General features: G+C 50.2%; 1 protein-coding gene across 1 annotated transcript in view; it reads left to right on the plus strand.

The window, feature by feature from the left end:
* PKD1L3 (polycystin 1 like 3, transient receptor potential channel interacting) overlaps positions 1-22,434 on the plus strand; it is a 171,089-nt gene that overhangs the window by 68,102 nt on the left and 80,553 nt on the right. The window contains exons 19-22 of the mRNA XM_078785103.1: positions 354-588; positions 678-892; positions 3,174-3,404; positions 9,117-9,218. Coding sequence (XP_078641229.1) covers positions 354-588; positions 678-892; positions 3,174-3,404; positions 9,117-9,218 — 783 coding nt within the window. The remainder of the gene's footprint in view (positions 1-353; positions 589-677; positions 893-3,173; positions 3,405-9,116; positions 9,219-22,434) is intronic.

Raw genomic sequence — 22,434 nt, forward strand, 5'->3', positions numbered from 1 at the left:
CTTCACCAAACCCCCCTCCATTCCTCTCTCATTCTCTTTCCTTCCTTCCTCCTTCCTGTAGGCAATTGTGTACCGGTGCCATATCCAAATTACAAATTGTAACCATAATCTATCGTGAGAACTGCATTGGCTGCGCAGTCACACTCGCACAAGTGCCAGATGTATGTACATTATTGAACAAGGGACCATATGGTGACAGATTTTATGATAGTATACAGTTCATTCTGGATTGCTAATTGAATAAATTCATTATTTTCTCATTTGGTTGAAACGATGATTCTTTGAAAGGCATTTGGAGGCTCTCCTTTCCATCATACATGCCTGGTGATGCACGAGACTCCTATCTCCCACAGATTATGCTGCCTCAAACAGGAAAATCTGCCTCTGCCATAACATGGACAGAAATTTCTGCAGATGGAAACCTCACAGTGATAGCCGTCAATATGACTCGGGATGACACCGCGCTTGTGGTGGTGGTGGAGGCTCGAAGTCGAGCTGTCCTACCAGCTATGTTCCTTTTCTTACGTGTGGATGAATGGCCTACGGAGACAGAGTACAACCTCACTGCCAGCCTAGGACATTACACAGGCAAGTGATTTTGATGACTACTATCGCAATTGCAATCAAGTTTGTGAATTGCATAATACAATATATTTTCCAACACGTTCCATCGCTAGGGCACACCTGGGTTATAAATGCAGAAGAGCTTCCAGGGCTTGGTACTTATTACCTTGCCATAAAAGTCGCTGCAGAGGAAGCTGAGGTATCAGAAACATGGACGACACCTGAAACTTCCAAGGAGAGGAATGGATCATTATTTTTGGCGACATTTTCAGCACGGTGCCTCTTTTGGTTGGATGAAGAGCAGACGTGGTCTGGCGCTGGTTGCAAGGTAAGAGGAGTATGAGTTTAGAGAAGCATATTGTTTATATAGGGCTTGCTTTTTGTTGTAGACAACCTTTTATGAAATTGAGCAAGATGCACTAACCCCTCTAATATAACCTCTTCTGTCCTGTTAATTTGTTCGGTATTCTGAAAGTCTGCATCAAAGGACACTCAAATGCCATAGAGAACGATTCTACATTGGAAATGTTCAGTATACTGAACAAAAGGTTTGAGGTGTGTATGTATGTATGTATGTATGTATGTATGTATGTATGTATATATATATATATATATATATATATATATATATATATATATATATATATATATATACACACACACACACACATTTATATATACTGTATATATTGTGCCCATAGAAAGTCTACACTCCCTTTCAAAAATTTCACCTTTTGTTGTCTTATAGCCTGGAATTAAATTGCATTAAATTAGACTTTTTCCACCTTTATTTACACATCGTAACCCACAACTTCCAAGTGAAAAACAAATTCTACAAATTTCAGAAAATTCATTTAAAATACAAAACTAGAATATCTTGGTTGGATAAGTGTCCACCCCTCTTATAATAGCAATTGTAAATTTGCTCAGGTGTAACCAATCACCTTCAAAATCATGCACCAAGTTAATTGGCCTTCACCTGTGTTAAATTGTAGTGATTCCGATTATTTCAAAATAAAATCAGCTGTTCCTGTAGGTTTCCACTGCTGGGTGGTGCATTTCACAGCAAAGACTCAACCATGAACACCAAGGAGCTTTCAAAATACCTCTGGGATCAGGTTGTGGAAAAGCACAGATCGGAGGATGGGTATAAAAATATTTCAAAGTCGTTGAATATCCCTAGGAGCACAGTCAAAACAATCATTAAGAAGTGGAAGGCGTATGGTACCACCAAGACTCTGCATAGATCAGGCCGACCCTCCAAACTGGATGAACAAGCAAGGAGGAGGCTGATGAGAGAGGCCACCAAGAGGCCAATGGCAACTTTGAAAGAGCTACGGGCCTTTATGGCAAAGACTGGTTACTGTTTGCATGTCACAACACTATCCCAAGCACTCCACAAGTCTGGCCTGTATGGGAGGGTGGTAAGACGGAAGCCATTACTCAAAAAAGCCCACCTTGAGTCCCCTTTGAGATATGCAAAGAAAACACTCCGGAGATTCTGAAGCCATGTGGCAAAAAATTTTGTGGTCTGACAAAACCAAGATGGAACTTTTTGGCCTCAATGCAAAACGTTACATTTGGCACAAACCCAACATGGCACATCACCAAAAGAACACCATTCCTACTGTGAAGCATGCTGGTGGCAGCATCATGTTATGGGGATGTTTCTCATCAGCAGGGACTGTGGCACTTGTCAGGATAGAATGGAAAATGGATGGAGCAAAATACAGAAAAATCCTAGAGGAAAACCTGCTGCCCTCTGTAAGAAAGCTGAAATTTGGATGGAAATTCACCTTTCAGCATGACAACGACCCGAAGCACAAAGCCAAAGCAACACTGGAGTGGCTCGGGAACAAAAAGATAAATTTCCTTGAGCGGATCAGTCAGAGCACCGACCTAAATCCAATGAAAAATCTGTGGCATGACTTGAAGATTGCTGTCCATTAACACTCCCCACACAACTTCACTGAGCCTGAACAGTTTTGTACAGAAGAATGGGCAAATATTTCCCAATCAAGGTGTGAAAAGTTGGTAGAGACCTATCTCAACAGACTCTCAGATATAAATGCCAGCCACCTTAACTGTTAAGCCAACACCAGGCTATATTTAACAGTGATTGATATCAAGGCATCATGCTCACATTGAATGTTGACTATCTTCACAACATTATTCTGATTGTTTATGACGTTTTTATCAATCCTGCAGTGGGTGATAAATTGCTTTTTGCAATCCCATCACCATTGTTTGGCATGAAAATAATGTACCGTAGTCAAACTGCTTTGGGCTTTTTTGTCCTCTCTTAATTGTTCTCAGAATGATTTGAGCATGCAAAGCAAAAGCTGGTGTCCTCAATCTTTCCATGTTCCTTGAATTGTGCTGATTAAATGACAAAGTAAGATCAACCCTTTCTTACCAAACAAGTCCAATCAGCAATTGCTCAATATTTAAGACTAATGTCTTCCTTTTATCAAACACTGCCAAAGCTGTTCTGGAGTATAAAACTTGTTGAGTACAAGCATTGGTAACATGTGAACTGTTTGCAGTATTCATTGTTCCAAACTGGACAACAGCTCCAAATAATGCTCACTACTATTTTTTGCCGGTAGGTGGGCCCGCACACCACACCTTTGGTCACGCAGTGCCTGTGCCATCACTTGACCTCATTCGGTGCAGGCTTCCTCGTGCTTCCCAACACAGTGGATGTTAGCCGAACTGTGGAGCTCTTTGCCACAGTCCACCAGAATCCCGTTGTCGTGAGTGCAGTTGGCGCTGTCTTGCTGCTGTACCTTATTGTCCTGGCCTGGGCACGCAGGGCTGACAGGCAAGACATGGCCAAGGTTTGTAAATTTGGCACTGCTTGGGGGATACGGTGCCCATTTATATCTTGTATGGATAAATATAATTGTTTGTCAGAATTGCTTTTAAAATCTGAATTTTATTTATTTATTTGCAGAAATTATAAAGTTTTTCTAAAATTTCAAAGGGAGTGAATCCCTCCAATATTAACCAAATAGTTGCAAAGTTGAAGTGGGCAATTGAAGGAAGTTTAAGTCACTTCAGAAATCAAAAGGTTCTTACCGTAGATTGTGAGCAATGCATGTTCATTCCATTTTGCCTTTTTGTATGCTGATTAATCCTTCAAATGCCAATCCAAAGGATATAATCTCGTATGACATCTGCAGCAGGAGCTCGTAGAAGCAGCAAGTTTGTCCACTTTGCCACTTTGAGTCAACCACAACTGATGTTAAACATGGGATAGTAAACCAATAATAGTTGACTGACTGTGCAACGTAAAACAAAGAAAGTACTGAAGGAGCTGGGGCTCCCACGTCGATCGGAAGAATGGACGCGACAAAAAGCTGGAATTCATCCGAGTTGCTTTAATCAAACCAAACACTCAGGCACTCTGAAAAGCCCGTTTATCGGGCAGCAATATATATACATATTATCCCGGAGCGTTTGCCCAGGAAAAGCGAGAGGGGGCGTGGCCCAGCGTCCTGGCTGCGGCCTGGCAAGTTGAGGGCGAGCCTGCCCGGGCGTCCCGACCGAGGCCTGGCAAGTTGAGCGCGGGCCTGCCCGGGCGTCCTGGACGAGCCCGGCATGGTGATCGCTCCGCGTCCTTGATAGGTGCAAGGCGATTGTGAAAACCCAGCGGTAGCCGCTACACACGTCCCCCCAGAATCGACTTGCACCGGCAGGGTCAATTTGAGGGGGGTCCTGATGACCCGGCCGAAGCGACCCCTGGCGGGTCGTGGGAGGGGGTCCGGTGTGGTGGTGGGCGGTCGAGTGGGGGGCACCGTGGACGGGGGGCGGCCTCGCCGTGGCGGAAGGACCACCCGTGGTGGGTGGTCGACGTCCACGTGCGCCGGCTTGAGGCGGTCCACCGCAATCCGGTCCGACCTGCCGCCGATGTCGATGACGAACGACTTGTCGTCCCGTCGCAGCACGCGGAAGGGCCCGTCGTACGGCGGCCGGAGTGGCCCCTGATGTGCGTCGTGACGCACAAAAACATACTCCGCTGTGCGAAGTGCTGGGGGGACGTAGGACTGGGGGTCACCGTGGTGGGATGTTGGCACGGGGGCAAACCGTCGGGCGGCCTCCTGGAGGTCCGAGCGCTGGTGAGCTGCGGACCAGGGACTGGTAGCGTCGGGCACGAATTCGCCCGGGACGCGTAGCGCCTGGCCATACACAAGCTCGGCGGTGGATGCCTGGAGGTCCTCCTTGGGGGCCGTGCGGAGGCCCAAAAGGACCCACGGCAGCCGGTCGGCCCAACCGCCGTCTTGAAGGCCGGCCATGAGCACGGCCTTCATGGAGCGGTGGAATCGCTCGCACAACCCGTTTGCTTGGGGGTGGTAGGCCGTAGTACGGTGGAGCTTGAGCCCCAGGTTGCGGGCGACCGCGCCCCACAGCTCGGAGGTGAACTGTGGTCCGCGGTCTGACGAGATGTCCGCCGGTGCGCCGAAGCGGGCGACCCAGGTGGCGATGAAAGCCTGCGCCACGTCGGCGGTGGTGGTGGAGACGAGGGGAACGGCCTCCGGCCACCTGGTGGTCCTGTCCACCATGGTGAGCAGGTGTGTGAACCCCCGTGACGGCGGGAGGGGGCCCACCAGATCCACGTTGACGTGGTCGAAACGTCGTTCGGGCATGGTGAAAGGTGCCAGCGGGGCCTGGGTGTGTCGGTGGACCTTGGCCCGTTGGCAGGCCGTGCAGGTGCTGGTCCAATCGCGGACGTCCCGACGAAGGCCGTGCCAGACGAATCGCGCCGACACCAGCTTCTGGGAAGCTTTCCGGCCCGGGTGGGAAAGGCCGTGGAGGGAGGCGAAGATGCGGCGTTGCCAGGTGACGGGCATGATGGGGCGAGGCTGGCCTTGGGAGACGTCGCAGAGCAGGACAGTGTCCGCGAAGGGGATGTTGGCCAGGCGGAGGCCCGTGTCCGCCGCCCGGAGGGCTTGCACCGTGGTGTCGGTGGTTTGGTCCGCCGTCATAAGCGCAAAGTCCACGCCCAGGTGGACCGCGTTCGCGCTGGCCCGGGAAAGACAGTCGGCCACGGCGTTGTTTTTGCCGGCGACGTGGATGTCCGTGGTAAACTCCGACACGGCGGAGAGGTGGCGCTGTTGGCGGGCCGACCACGGCTCCGTGACCTTGGCCATGGCGTAAACCAACGGCTTGTGGTCGATGAACGTCGTGAAAGGTCGGCCCTCCAGGAGGTGGCGGAAATGGCGGACGGCCAGGTGTAGACCGAGGAGCTCCCGGTCAAACGTGCTGTATTTGAGCTCGTTCGGCCGGAGCTGCCGGCTGAAAAAAGCGAGTGGCTGCCAAACCCCGTTCACCCATTGCTCATGTACGGCGCCCACCGCGTAGTCGGAGGCATCCATGGTGAGGGCGATGGGAGCGTTGAGCACCGGGTGAGCGAGCAGTGTTGCGTCGGCGAGGGCCCCGCTTTGAGCTTTGGAAGGCCGCATCCATTGCTGCGGACCAGGCGATGTCGTGCTTGGCCGGCTTGCCCCGGAGGGCTTCGTAGAGGGGCCGCATGAGTTGAGCAGCGCGGGGCACGAAGCGGTGATAAAAATTCACCATTCCCAGGAATTCCTGCAGGGCCTTTATGGTGCGGGGACGCGGGAACGTGGTGATGGCCTCGACCTTGGTTGGCAGCGGCACGGCCCCGTTCTTGGTGATGTGGTGGCCCAAAAAATCAACGGCCGTCGTGCCGAAGTGGCATTTGGCCGGGTTGACGATGAGGCCGTGCTCACTGAGGCGCCCGAACAGTGTTCGGAGGTGGAGGAGGTGCTCGGCCCGGAACGTGCTGGCGACGAGGATGTCGTCCAGGTAAACGAAAAGGAACGGCAGGTCACGCAGCATGCCGTCCATCAAGCGCTGGAACGCCTGAGCCGCGTTCTTGAGACCAAACGGCATCCGCAAGAATTCGAATAAGCCGAACGGCGTGATGACTGCCGTTTTAGGGACGTCGGCCGCCCTGACAGGTACTTGGTGATATCCCCGTATGAGATCAATTTTCGAAAAAATGACCCGTCCCGCCAGACGGGCGGAGAAGTCTTGGATATGCGGGATCGGTTACCTGTCGGGGGTGGTAGCGTCATTGAGACGGCGGTAGTCGCCACACGGGCGCCATCCACCCCCTGGCTTTGGCACGATGTGCAGTGGCGAGGCCCACGCGCTATCGGAGCGCCGCACGATGCCGAGGTGCTCCAACGCGTCGAATTCGGCCTTCGCCACGGCGAGCTTGGCTGGGTCGAGGCGGCGGGCCCTGGCGTAGACCGGCGGGCCCGTGGTTGGTATGTGGTGCTCGATCCCATGCCGTACTGCGACGGCCGAAAACGTCGGCCGCGTGAGGGTCGGGAACTCCGTGAGCAGGCGAGCAAACTCGTTCGCCGCCGGGACGGCGCATGCCAGCTCGGTCGGCGCGGAGCTGCTCAATGTGCATACCAGGGAGCTGAAGGTTTCGGCGTTGATTAAACGACGCCGTTGGACGTCCACCAGCAGTCCGTGTGCGCAGAGGAAGTCGGCGCCTTGCAGAGCCATGGGCACGTTTGCGGTTACAAACGTCCAAGCAAAGCGTTGGCCGCCGAAGCAGAGGGTGACGTTGCGCGGGCCGAAGGTGCGGATGGTCGATCCGTTGGCCGCAACCAAGGAGGGGCCGCAAACCGCGGATTGCCTGTCCTGGTCAGAGGCGGGTATGACGCTCAGTTGGGCGCCGGTGTCGCACAGGAAGCGCCGTCCGGACGCTTTATCCGTGATGAACAGTAAGTTGCCCGTGTGGCCGGCGCTCATGGCTGGTAATGAACGCCGGCCCGGCCGTTTCCCGGCCTGCCGAAGGTGCACGGGGGTCGGCATGTCCGGGCCTTCTGTCCGAACCTGGCATGATAGTAACACCATGCTTGGTCAGGTGGAGGCCCCGGTCGTCGTGCTGGAGGTGGTCGGCTCGGTGTAGCGGCCGCCAATTGCGTCGGCAGTTCGGTCGTCGACCGTGCCGGGTGCTCGGGCGCCATGGGTGTTGCGTCGGACGGCGGTGGGTCCCATGTCGCCGCTGCGATGCTCTGTCCTGCGGCGGAGATCTTGTCGGCTTCTCTGGCAAGGGCCCGGGGATCTGTGATCGTCGTGCTTGCCAGGGCGAGGCGTACCGGGTTAGGCAGCTGACGGAGGAACAGCTCCCGGAACAGGAATGCAGAGAGTGCTCGCCGAGCAGTGAAAGCATGTAGTCCATTCGCTCGGAAGGGCGCGTGTCGCCGAGCTCGGGCAGGTCGAGCAGGCGCCGTGCGCGTTCCGCCGATGGGAGGGCGAAAGCGTCGAGGAGAAGCTTCTTAATCGCGCCGTATTTGTCAGCGGCTGGCGGGCTCTCGAGGAGCCTCAGGGCGCGGGCCGCGGTGGCCGAACCGAGCGCTGCTACCACATGGTGGAAGCGGGTGTCGTCGGCCGTGATGCCACGCAGGGCGAACAGGGAATCCGCCTGTGCGAACCAAACCGCCGCGTGAGCCTCCCAGAAGGAAGGCAGTTTAAGGGCGACTGCCGTGTCCATGTCGGTAGGTCACCAATGAAGGAGCTGGGGCTCCCACGTCGATCGGAAGAATGGACGCGACAAAAAGCTGGAATTCATCCGAGTTGCTTTAATCAAACCAAACACTCAGGCACTCTGAAAAGCCCGTTTATCGGGCAGCAATATATATACATATTATCCCGGAGCGTTTGCCCAGGAAAAGCGAGAGGGGGCGTGGCCCAGCGTCCTGGCTGCGGCCTGGCAAGTTGAGGGCGAGCCTGCCCGGGCGTCCCGACCGAGGCCTGGCAAGTTCAGCGCGGGCCTGCCCGGGCGTCCTGGACGAGCCCGGCATGGTGATCGCTCCGCGTCCTTGATAGGTGCAAGGCGATTGTGAAAACCCAGCGGTAGCCGCTACAGTACAGGCTTTATTGGCAAAAATAGAGAAACGGATGGATTCTAACGCAGTGTTGTGAAGTCAATTTGTGAAACTTGGCTTGTCTAAAACCTTGTCGACTACACTGTCCAAATTTTACCCAATTTGTCATATAAAAAGAAGATGGTAAGTGTATGTGAACCGATAACATGCAGCTTATGTACCATTTGTTACATCTTGGATATATACGAGACATTATTTGTTTTTATTTCAACCATGACTAGACTGTCCCATTGGGCAATGCGTACACACCATAAATGTTGACCAATAGTTGAAGGTACATGGGTTTAGAACTCATGTACGTGTGAGTTGAGGAAGTGGAGATCTGCCAAGATGGCTCGTCTGTCTTGTATCGAGCGGTAGTTGTACATAATGCCAAGAGACATGCTCTTGGATGTTGCAGGCCAATTTATGCCCCACATTTGTTTGTATATTTAATACTGTTACATTTTGATGATGTTACATTTTGTAAGCTTTATATAGGTCGTCATACTGTTGCTAAAATATTGATAATATAATAATACAAATTGATATTATAGTATTGTTATTTTCATGGATTTTCTGCATTGTGACAATGGAACCTCCAATTTTAGAATGTGTCATTGTATGCTGGCTGGTATGCAGGCCAAAGTGACCATCCTGGCGGATAATGACCCTGCTTGGAATTACCGCTACCTCGTCACACTGTACACTGGTCATCGCAGAGGTGCGCATACCACTGCCAAGGTGAGAGATCGATCATTGGAACCGGGGGGAATAAAATAAAAAGCTTTAAAATGTTAAACATCGCAAAACATTCATGAAACTTGGGACATCAATGAAAATAGTTTTTAGAAAACTTTAATTTATGATTCTTTGCAAACTTTCTGATTGATTTTAATACATTTGTGTATATTTTTATGATTGCAGTACAAACAAGATGGAGCATTTAACATTGCAGAGCTTTACTGGGGTATTTCTCCAGTAAACCCCTTTAACACAACAAGCCACTAAGTGTGCAAAGTTGTGTGCATACAACATTATCTTTATATCCTTAGAATGAAATATATAGATTGCAGTTAATTGAATACAACACAACAGGCATTTTAAGGCCATTTTCCCTGCAAGAGCGGGGGTTAGCCTTGCGATCCCCATGACAATCTTCTCCATTTTGCCCTTTTTTCTGCATCTCTCCTTGTTAACCCCCTTGCCCGCATTTCTTCTCCGACCATCTTTAGCCAAGTCTTTCTCGGTCTTCTCTGTCCTCTTCTTCCTTCTACATTCATTTCCATCACTCTTCTCAACCAGTCACTTTCATCCTTCCTCAACACATGACCAAACCATCTCAACCTGTTCCTCTTCACAGCATCCATCACAGGCTCTATTCCCATCATCTTTCGCAATTCATCATTTGTCTTCCTCAATCTCAACGATACTCCACACATCCACCGGACCATTCGCATTTCCACCCTTTCCAACCGTCGTTGCTGCTCTTCGTTCATTACCCATGTCTCGCTCCCATAAATCATAACACTTCTCACACATGCAGCATACACCTTTCCCTTCAGCTTCAACGACACTCCCCTCCTCGTCAGCACGCCACTCAATTCCCGAAACTTCTTCCATGCACATCTCACTCCAGCAACCGTTGCCGAGTCTGATCCACCTTCTCCATTCAGCATGTCTCCTAGGTAACAAAATGTTTTCACACCTTCCAGCTTCACGACGTCTCCAAGATCCAAATCAACATTTCCTCCATCTGCAGCTCCCTCTGTGCACACCTTACACTTGAATGTAGCTGCCATACTGGTTAATGACCCTCTCAAACCACTACATTTGTGATGAACCCACTCAGCGCACATTGTACATTGAATGGAATTCACTCCGTCCGACACCCTTCCTGCACACAGCACACGGCCACTTCCCAGTTCTTTCCACCTCACCACATGCTTTACCACTTGCCATCACCTTCGTTTTTCCGATATTCACCTTCAGACCTTTTGTCTCCTTACATTCCTTCCACTTGTTCATCTTCTCCTTCAGTCCATCCATACTTTCTGCAATCAAGACCAGATCATCTGCATACAACAACTCCCACGGTAATCCCTCCTTTACGTTCCGAGCCAGCACCTCCATCACAGCTACAAATAGTAGTGGACTTAGTACCGACCCCTGATGCACTCCCACCTTCACCTCAAACTCACCACTGTTCCCGTCCTTCGGCCTTACAGCTGTGCGCGCTCTTTTGTCCATTGCCATCACTACTGTGATCAACCATTCCTCCACTCCTAACTTCCTCAATGCCCATGTCACTACTTCATGTGGAACCCTATCGAATGCTTTCTCCAGATCAACAAACCCAAGAAACAACTTCTTCCTCTTCTCCATGTACTTCTCCTGCAACTGCCTCACAATAAAAAGCACGTCTGTCGTTCCTCTTCCTGGCATAAATCCAAACTGCATTTTGTCAATCTTCACTTTCTTCCTTATCCTCCTCTCCAACTCCCTTTCCAATACCTTCATTCCATGCTCCGATAACTTTATCACTCGATAGGAGCCACAGTCCAGAGGGTCACCTTTCCCCTTGTATAGAGGGACGAGGGTTCTCAGTTCCAAATCCACTGGAATGCGGCCTTCTTTCACCACCAGATTGCAGATCTGTCATTCTCTTCACACCCCAACTTCCTGCTGCCTTCAACATATCTCCCACAACTCCCGTCGGCCCGCCCGCTTTTCCACTCTTCATTGCTTTTATCGCTTCCTCAACTTCCTTCTCGGTTATCTTCTCTGCCGGTCCTAAAACTGGGTTACTCTCGATGTTGCCATCCCATTCATTCTCTGCATTCAACAGTATTTCCATACATCTCTTCCATCTTCCTTTAATTATATCTGGGTCCACAACGATTTGACCCACTTCATCCTTCAAGCAACTCACCCCCATCACATCACACCTCTCTTTCGCTATCTGCTTTGCAATCCTGAATACCGCTCTCTGACCCTCTTTCAAATCCAAGCGTTCTCCGAACATTTTCCTACATGCCTCCTGCGCCTTTGCTACCTCTTTCTTTGCAGCCTTCTTGGCTGCCTTATAACTTTCATGCTCTGCCTTTTCTGTCCCCATACCCTTTGCCTTCTGCCACTCCGTGAACTTCTTCCTCTTCTCGTCAATCTTCTTTCCAAATTCATCATCCCACCACCATGTTTCCGAGTGCCTCGGGGGTCCTTTTGTCCATCCACATACCTCACCAACGGCTCCCAACAGACTATCTTTCATTGACATCCAACAACTTTCAAGCTCAACCACATCACCCTTTACCATACTCAGCCTCTCTTTTAATGCCTCACTCACTGTCACCTCTTTCAACCTACACACCTTCATTCTCAGTTGGTACTTCACCTGCCGAGCTCTCCTCGCACCTTTCACCCTTATGTCGCAGACAACCAAGTGGCGCTGTGAAACAGGCTCCTCCCCCGGGATCACCTTTGTGTCCCGGAGGTGCTCCCTATCTCGCCTACGCACCAGCAGGTAGTCAACGGTTGTCATCGACCCACCTGACGTGTATGTAACAAGCTTATTATCCTCTTTCTGGAACTGAGTATTACAAATCAACAAATCAGCTCCATCAGCAAACTCCAAAATCCTTTCACCTTCTCCATTCCTCACACCATATCCGTAACCCCCATGAACTCCCTCAAAACCATCCATACTCCTTCCCACATGTCCATTGAGGTCTCCTCCTACCACAACAACTTCCTCATCTTTCACGTTTTCCATCAGCTTCGCTATCGCACACCAGAACTTGTCCTTCTCTTCATCGCTCCGACCAACCTGCGGAGCATATCCCGAGATGACGTTCACCAAGAGCTTTCCAATCATCGTTTTCACCATCATCAACCTATCACTCACTCTCGTCACACTCACCACACTGTCTACAAACTCCTCAGAAAACAGGACACCAACACCATTCACGCCTTCTGGCAACCCTTGCCACACAAACTTGTATTTCTGTATTGCAGTTAATTGAATGAAGCAAAAAAAAAATATATATATATATACAGACTTGGCATTTAATATGGAATATTTTTTTTGTGGGGGTGAACTTACTTTTCAAGATGTCTTAGAACCAAAAGTTCATTGGAATTATGTTGAAATTATTCTAGATTTTGTTAATGTGACCTTTAAAAGAAACAAAATCCACATTTGAAATTTCGAAACAAATAAATTGATCCTTGAAAGTGATGTAAACTGATATCGAACTCAATTCATGGACAGTACTGTGTTAAACTTCTGTACGTTTTGCAGAAGTATGTCTTTATTTTGCACAATAGCCAAATTTATTTTTAACAAAAACAAAAGTTAAATTACGACTGGGATTACGGACAGTAAAATTACAGTTTAGTACTTCGTGTAACCCCCACGAGCATTCAGGAGAGCACGTACACGTTGAGGCATGCTGTTCACGAGATTTGCCAAGGTTTGGACAGGAATCGCTTGCCATGCAGTGACAATAGCCTGCTGCAATTCACGCACAGCGGTCGGCTGCTGGTCCAAGTGGTCGATTTGACGCGTTAATTCTGCCCACAAGTTCTCTATCGGATTCATATCCAGGGACATGGCAGGCCACTCCATATGCTCTACACCACGGTCAGCAAGAAAGTGTTGGATCATGCGAGCATGATGAGGCCGTGCATTGTCATCTTGGAAGACAAAGTTTCGTCGAAAGGCTGCACGAGCAAACGGAAGCAATGTTTCTTCCAGAATGGCCCTGTGCTTGAACTGGTTCAGGTTTCCATTCAGAACAACCAGGTCAGTTTTGCCCCCTGCATGAAAAGCAGCCCAAACGGTCACCCCACCACCTCCAGCCTGGACTCTTGGCACTATACAATCTTTGTTGTAGGCTTCATGCACTTGTCTGCACACTCGGACGTGACCGTCTTGACGATAGACCAGAAATCTGGACTGGTCACTGAAGATCACGTGATTCCAGTGTCCTGGCTGCTATTGACGGTGCTCTCTGGCCCACTGCAATCGGCGCTGGCGGTGTTGTCTGGTCAGGCCTGGCTTTCTCAGGGGACGCCTGGCACGATAGCCTGCTTGAACCAGTCGTTGGTTGACTAGCCTTCTGGATACAGGCACATTTGTCAGTTGCTGCCACTCAGCCCTAAGCCGATTAGCTGACTTTGTACCGCCATTGCGGACTAACCGGTGCAGCTGGCGATCATCCCTCCTTGTGGTTCTGCGGGGACGTCCTGGTCTCGGTATTTACGTTTTCCTTTTTCTTACTTACTTTTTCTTACTTTACTTACTTTTTCCACATGTGAAATTTGCATTCATGTTTATTTAAATTATACAATGGACTACAAAACGTAAATGTTTCATGATATTTGTTATATTATATTACCTTTATCTATCAATATTGTTGAAATGAAGATCAAATAGCTGCATGTTTAAATATGTTGAACAAGTCAAAACTTTTCATGGGGTGTACTTACTTTTTCACGTGACTGTATATATATATATATATATATATTGTTACAGACGTGGCTTAGATGTTATTTACCGAGCGGTTTTGGTATGACCACGTCTGCACAAGTTACCCGATTATACTCGAACGTTGACTAATCGCGCTACGCTAGGTCAATAAAGGCAATAAAGGAAAAGGACACACGGCTGGGTTTCAAATGACACGACACCCAGGGTTCAGTTCTCAAGACCTCCGGAGGAAGTTATATTAAGGCGGAAGGTTAGATTACAACTACAAGAGGTACAGCATAGAAAGACAAGCACTTAGACACACTCTTATATTATTCCCAACAGACGACAGATAAACGGGACAAAAGGCTGACTCACACGGGGTTTGATGGCAAGGAAAGGCAGAATCGATGGCTCCAGGTGCACCTGGGCTCGAGGCAGAATCGACTCGGTCCGGTCCAGAGATGCGGGAAGGTCACAGCGCTCGGAGATGGTGACTTGTCTGCTCAGGCTGGGGGCGCATCTGACCTCACATCCGGCAAGTGGCTGCGTAGATCCGGCGGGGAGTGACACGCCCTCGGCTCGTTAGCTCCGCCCCAGATGGAATCGGCTCGTTGCTTCTCATTGGGTGCGTGCGGGGGGGTTACCGGCTCCGCCCTTGACGAGGAGCTGACAGCCAGCCCCTTCGTGGTAACCCCGTGGAGCGCATGGTCCGGCGCGCATTGTCAATGGCGGCTAACCGAGCCGGTGTGATGACGCACACTCCCCCGGTGCAGCGTCGTTGTTGTTGTAATTGTTGTTGTAGTTGTAGTTGTAGTTGTAGTTGTAGTTGTAGTTGTAGTTGTTGTTTGGGGAAGAAGATGGAAGGAGGTATGGGAAAGGTCCTAAACTCACTACTGGTGCCATATAATCACATTCTGGTGCAACGAAGAGTCAGAATTAATGGAAAGGAGTCCTTAACTGACATAGACTAAGAATAACTAGCAAGATGTCCGAAAGTTGTCTACGTGAGATGCGGTGGACCTGGGCACGACATTTAATGGGGGAAAAAGGGGAAGGTCGGCTCTACTGATTGTTGTTTACAGACAATGGGACTAGGGAATGGGGGATTGGGGATAGTTGGGGAGTATTGGGGAAATAGGGGAATATTTACAAGCGGATATGGAGGCCAAATTCCATATTCGCAACATTGCACCCTTCTCTACCCTCGGGGCGTCCCGACCCGATAAATTTTTACCTACTTTAGTGTGGCACGCAATGTAGTTCCCTCTACTATTAACTCTACCCTGAGTGCGACAGTTTTACAGATATTCACAAATGAGTAAATATGTCCCCCTGCGACGTTGCACCCTTCTCCTCACAGAAACACACCCACAGGATAACCGAATCCGGAAAGAATCCTCAAACTAAACATACAGCCGGTAGGGAGCATTATTTACACAAGACTACGCTGATATTTACACTACGATCCAGGACCTGTTTTTGGAGGAACACATGCAGATGTTATGCATAGAGAGAGCACGCATGCTAGCATCGATACACCAACCCACGAGTGCTCTGTGGCCTACGGCCTTTAATAATGTGTAGAGCACCCCTTCCAAGCATCAAGCACCACCCCATCACACAGTGAGCACCATCCGGTGCACCAATAAAGTGTCTATAAATCACCGGTGGTGTCGCAGCCGGCCGATGTTCTGCCGCTGGTCTTGCCTTCGTGTGGTGCACTTGGCCTTCTTGCCTCTTTCAAAAAAATAAAGAAAGGCGCCAACCGCGTCCATTTCTATATTGTGGCCTTCAGTGGTGTCAACTGTTAGTGGTTCACCTGTTTGGCATAGGTGCCACGTTGACCCATAGGTCCTTCCACGGGTGGTGCTTGGCCGCAAAAGAGCTGCGGTCCATTGTGGGTGGCCACAAACATTGCGGTCCATATGGTGTATCGATCCAAGCAGCAAGCAGCGAAAGTGCAGGCCCACAACTGCGTAGCCAGCACCTCTCTCTCCTCTCTCTCTACCCCAAAGCCAGATCCTCGGAGGTGGGAGACAAAAGAAGCAGACAAGTGAGTAAGGTGGTAAGGGCGCAAAAGTGCACGCAATACAAGATGATGCACACTGGGGGCACATGGGAACCAGGTGAGACAGGTACGTTTCTATCGTACGCCCCCCCCCCCCACCAGGTAACCTACATGGCCCCTCCCTTACCCCTTACTGTATCCACACAACACAACACTACCCATAAACATCTACTTTACAAATCAACAAACATCCCTACTGTCTTCCCCGTTCCTCCCATAAACCAAATTCGTCTTCTCTCCCTCCTAACCAATCAAATTTGCCATTTTCAACTTTCATCAAAATTTGCCATCTCCAACTCAACATCATAATTTGCCATCACCAATTCATCATCAGTCCCTCCTAGGGAGGGAGAGATGGAATCACTCCAATGTCTCATCCACGTCGTGATGCGTCTCACAATCCACACAGCAATTTCATTTCCTGCAACAAAACAAAGAAAACACAGGTGTGGAGTCATCATCATCACCACAGGTAAGTGGCTGCGTATGGTGCGACAGGTTCATCAATCCTAACTATTTCCTAAATGACTTTAACAACTTTACACTACCCGGGGTCTTTCTCCGGCCAAACCATTGGCCCTCTTACACTATGGGTTCTAAAAACCAATTCCCATTGGCCAACCTGTGGTGCTTTTCAATTTGGGGTCTCACTCCCCCGATTCATCTCCCGGTGCCCTCGCACAATTTCTGGGCTGTGGCGTGTACCTCTCCCAGTGGGTCTACCCACCTGCACACCTCCACCACTGCAGTTGCCTCCGAGCTTACCTGCTCCTCACCCTAACCTAACTACCTGGGGAAGGCCCTCTGGCTCTCTCCCCACTCGGTGCCCTCTCTGGCACTGGGCTACCCGGGTCCGTCCTCCGGATCCTCGGGCCCCATCCACAACTCTACCGGCTCCCAGAGCCCACCTGCGGCCTCACCTGGCCGACATCCTCACAGTGGTGGAGTGCCCAACCAACTACACACACTAACAGGCTACACGCCCAGCCATTTCCACAACACTAATGCACCCATCCACAACACCATTCTGCAACCGCACCACAGATGCCAATATCCAACCACAATTTACCTGTACCCTCTACCTAACACTTACACTACCCGCCCCGGGTATCCGTGATGGGGGGTCCACTCTTCCCCCATTCACACCTTCGCACCATGCACACCACTCCGTACCACTTACTCCCACTCTCTCCACACACCTGTACTTGCACACCTGTGCTCTCACACCTGGTGCCACCTGCACCCTTCTCTCCCCAAGCGCATTCGCGCTGATCCACAACACTCACTACTCACACACTGCTCCACACACCTGTCCAGTTGCACACCTGTGCAATCACACCTGTCCAGTTGCACACCTGTGCAATCACACCTGTTCAATTCTCAACCACACGGCATCATCTCAGCTAACTACTCCCCTCTGAAACTTGCGCTTCCCAGTCGTCCCTTTAAACTATTGCGCTCCCTCGTCATTATCATCCATACTAATCTACCTGCGTCCCCACTACAGGTATCAGTCACTAACTAAACTTAACGTTACCTACTGTCATCTTCTAGGGCCCTATCAATATAACCTAACCCACCCGGGCTAGTTTTCACTGCCATACACCCCATAATCTATTGCTCCTTTGCCCCCACCATTGGAAGGGTGGCAGGGATGCCACCCTTACCCACCGGGCCCATCGCTCACTACCAATTTTGCACATCAGATTTCAACAAATCAAAAATTTGGCCAATCACTGCCCATCCTCTGCCAATCACTACTGCCAATCCCTTGCCAATTATCAAATTTTGCTTTTCTCTAATTTTGGGTCTAAAACACTAACCTCATCACCCAGTCTACTCACTAATACCTCTCGGTGCGCCAATCCCTGTCCAAAGCCCGGCTTCGTAAAGCCAAGCCATGAATGCGGGTTGTTCTGTGCCAGCGGCTGGATGCGTCCGGCACTCGGTGCAGGGACAGGGGTTTACCCGGGCCGAGATCCCACGCATCACCTCGGCGTGGAGCCATCCAATGTCCCGATCTCGACCTGCCGGCACGTCTCAACAAAACGTGGTCGCCATAACGACCCTTCCTATCGGGCTGCCCGCTCCGCCTAGTGGAGCACGGACGCGGCCGTTCAAAGCGAGGCCCAGCACGCACCGAGGGCCCGATTCGGCTATAAGTCGTTCTAAACTCTATCCCGTCTAACGTCGATGCTTCACCTGGACGCTTACACCCCGCAGCCCGTTCCTTGCTCACACATCCAGCCGTGCCCATGCTCCTCGTACCTTTCCTTACACACCCAGGTACCCTCATTCCACTCACAGCCTTGGTCACACACCTGACCACCGAACACTGTGGCACACATTCGTTGCTCGCACACCTCACCAATACACCGCTTCGCGCCCCCTCCTCGGTCACCTCCTCTGTGACAATCACAGGTGTGCCCTCATTCGCACACCCAACCACGTGCCTCACCACCAACTCCAGCGTGCATTCCCACTCACGCTCTACCATTCCAGGTGTGCATCCTTCCATTCCAGGTGTACATCCTCGCTCACCTGTCACACCCAACTCACGCTCCTCGTCACTCTCACCACCACTCTTGACAACGCACTCACCCTTACTCTTGACAGCGCACTCTTTCCCCATGCACCTGTCCGTTACACACCTTTCTCGCGCACACTCTCCCGTTACACCCTCTGTAACACTCACCACAGGTGTGCATTCTTCCTTACTTTTGACAGCGCACTCTTTCCCCATGCACCTGTCCGTCACACACCTTTCTCGCGCACACTCTCCCGTCACACCCTCTGTAACACTTACCACACCGCGCTTCCATGTGCTCCCTCGCACACACGCTACGACCGACTCACTCTCGCCAGCACCCTCACTCCTTGGCACGCACTTTTTCCTCACACACCCCAGAGTCGGACTTCCTCGCACACCTCCTTTTTCGCACACCAGACCTGTCGCACACTTCACCAGTGGCCTCTCACGAACACCCGGGTCCATCTCGACCCCCAAGCTTCTTAAATCCCCTGGCGCATCATACGCACGACCATATTGGTCACCACTTACACCAGGTCCTCTTCCTCTTCACTTCTCTTCCATCACCTGCGAATCCCTCATCCGGTTAATGAGCACATCATCACGATCCAAACACAGACTTTGGACCAATTCTTTTACTTCCTCCTTTATCTCCTTCTTATCCCCTCTCCGTCGCTTCTTAATTTCACTCACCCCTTCTTCCACTTCTTCTAATTTCTGCTTCACCTCTTTTATTCCCCGGTACGTCTCCTCAAGCTCGTCCTCCAAGGCTACCTTGACCGTTTCCATGTGCGTCCTCACCTGCCGGTCCTTCGTCTCCATTACCTCTATCACCTCGTCCAACCTCGTTGTCAGTCCCTCACGTACCATCTGACATTCCCTCTTTGTCGCTATCAAGTCGTTTTTTATGTCGTTTTGTGTCGCTTTTAAACCTCCTAATACCGCAGTGTTCCTTTGAACCTGCTCCACTAACTCCGTTTGTCCCACCGTCAGCTGCTCCACCTCCTGCGTCAGGTCCTCTATGCCCCCTTGTAACTTTACAGTCCCCTTTCTCACCTCCTTCTCCATGTGCTCCTTACAGTGCCTCACCTCCTCGCGCACTCCTCCGACCTCCTCACTCACTCCTCTTCTGATCTCCTCTCCCATCACTTGCATCTCCTGCCCAGATGCCACCCTCATATGCTCAATCTCCTCCCTGTGAGCATCCAGTTTGGTTTCTACCCCCATTCTGACCCCCTCTATCTGCTGCTCCATTTGTTTAACTTCCCTTTCCGCTTGGTCCCTCATGTCCCTCAATTTGCCTTCCATTGTGTTTTCTAACCCCTCTAACCCTTTTTGCATCCCTTCCATTTGATTCTCTTGAGCGGCCATTCTGTTTTCTACCCCCATTAACCCCTCCTGTATTTCCCCTAATCTATCGTCTAATTTCCCAAATTTCTTGTCTAAACCCTTAAAATTATTGTCTAATCCCTCTATTCTACTCCCTAACCCTCCGATCTGGGCCCCCATCCTTTGTTCTAACCGTTGGCTATTGGCCCCCATGTCCTCCCTCAATTTCTCGCTATTGGACCCCATGTCCTCCCTCAATTTCTCGCTATTGGACCCCATGTCCTCCCTCAATTTCTCGCTATTCTGGGCCATAAGGGCCTTCATTTGTATGAAAAACAAGTTCCAATCCACCGGGGGCGCTGCCACGGTCGCGGGCGCGGTGATCAGCGAGGCGCCATTTTGCGCTCCCGCAATGTCGGGCACAACGACGCTATTTTGTGCGTCTGCTACCCTCGCTGCTTCGCTCCCCTCCTGTCCCTCATGTCCCTCAATTTGGTCCTGGACCGACCCTGCCTCACTCTCCCCTACCGGACCCCAGCTGTCTTGGTCTGCCATAGCGCGACTTTCAAAATTCGGGTTTTTATACAACAAAACAAATTTCGGCCGTTATAATTTCGCGCGGGAAACGCGCTCCGAATCGATTCTACTTGTTACAAATTTGGGCCTAATAAATTTAGTCCCGGGTTCGAATTCCACTCCTCGACACCAATTGTTACAGACGTGGCTTAGATGTTATTTACCGAGCGGTTTTGGTATGACCACGTCTGCACAAGTTACCCGATTATACTCGAACGTTGACTAATCGCGCTACGCTAGGTCAATAAAGGCAATAAAGGAAAAGGACACACGGCTGGGTTTCAAATGACACGACACCCAGGGTTCAGTTCTCAAGACCTCCGGAGGAGGTTATATTAAGGCGGAAGGTTAGATTACAACTACAAGAGGTACAGCATAGAAAGACAAGCACTTAGACACACTCTTATATTATTCCCAACAGACGACAGATAAACGGGACAAAAGGCTGACTCACACGGGGTTTGATGGCAAGGAAAGGCAGAATCGATGGCTCCAGGTGCACCTGGGCTCGAGGCAGAATCGACTCGGTCCGGTCCAGAGATGCGGGAAGGTCACAGCGCTCGGAGATGGTGACTTGTCTGCTCAGGCTGGGGGCGCATCTGACCTCACATCCGGCAAGTGGCTGCGTAGATCCGGCGGGGAGTGACACGCCCTCGGCTCGTTAGCTCCGCCCCAGATGGAATCGGCTCGTTGCTTCTCATTGGGTGCGTGCGGGGGGGTTACCGGCTCCGCCCTTGACGAGGAGCTGACAGCCAGCCCCTTCGTGGTAACCCCGTGGAGCGCATGGTCCGGCGCGCATTGTCAATGGCGGCTAACCGAGCCGGTGTGATGACGCACACTCCCCCGGTGCAGCGTCGTTGTTGTTGTAATTGTTGTTGTAGTTGTAGTTGTAGTTGTAGTTGTAGTTGTAGTTGTAGTTGTTGTTTGGGGAAGAAGATGGAAGGAGGTATGGGAAAGGTCCTAAACTCACTACTGGTGCCATATAATCACATTCTGGTGCAACGAAGAGTCAGAATTAATGGAAAGGAGTCCTTAACTGACATAGACTAAGAATAACTAGCAAGATGTCCGAAAGTTGTCTACGTGAGATGCGGTGGACCTGGGCACGACATTTAATGGGGGAAAAAGGGGAAGGTCGGCTCTACTGATTGTTGTTTACAGACAATGGGACTAGGGAATGGGGGATTGGGGATAGTTGGGGAGTATTGGGGAAATAGGGGAATATTTACAAGCGGATATGGAGGCCAAATTCCATATTCGCAACAATATATATATATATATATATATATATATATATATATATATATATATATATATATATGTGTATATATATACAGCGCCTTCAAAAAGTATTCACACCCCTTGACTTTTTCACATATTGTTATGTTATAGGCTGAATTTAAAATGGATTAAATTGAGATTTTATGTCAGTGATCTGTACATAATACCCCATACTGTCAAAGTGGAATTGTTTTGAGAATTTTTTCCAAAATAATTAAAAGTTAAATGCAGAAATATATAATTTACATTGGTATTCAACCCCCACAGTCAATACTTCATAGAAAAGCATTTGGCAGTGATTACAGCTTCGAGTCTTCCTTGGTATGTCTATATCAGCTTTGCACCTCTGGGTTTTGGGAGTTTCTCCCATTCTTCCTTGCAGATTTGCTCAAGGTCTGTCAAGTTGGATTAGGAGCATTGGTGAACAGCAATCTTCAAGTCTTTCCATAGCTTCTCAATGCGATTCAAGTTTGGGCTTCGGTTGGGTCACTCAAGGCCTTTCACGTTCTTGTTCTGAAGCCATTCCAGTGTTGCGTTGGCTGTATGCTTCTGGTCAACGTCTTGTTGGACCATAAACTTGTTGGACCATAGACACTCCACTCTGGACATGCTGCTTCTGCTTTCTCAACAATGGATGGAGGTCCTCAATGCCAAACAGGAAATTAGAGCAGTCTCCCTTGACATATCACGTGCCTTCGATACA

Source organism: Myxine glutinosa, chromosome 9 (genome assembly GCF_964187855.1).
Source record: "Myxine glutinosa chromosome 9, kmMyxGlut1.1, whole genome shotgun sequence".
Lineage (NCBI taxonomy): Eukaryota > Metazoa > Chordata > Myxini > Myxiniformes > Myxinidae > Myxine > Myxine glutinosa.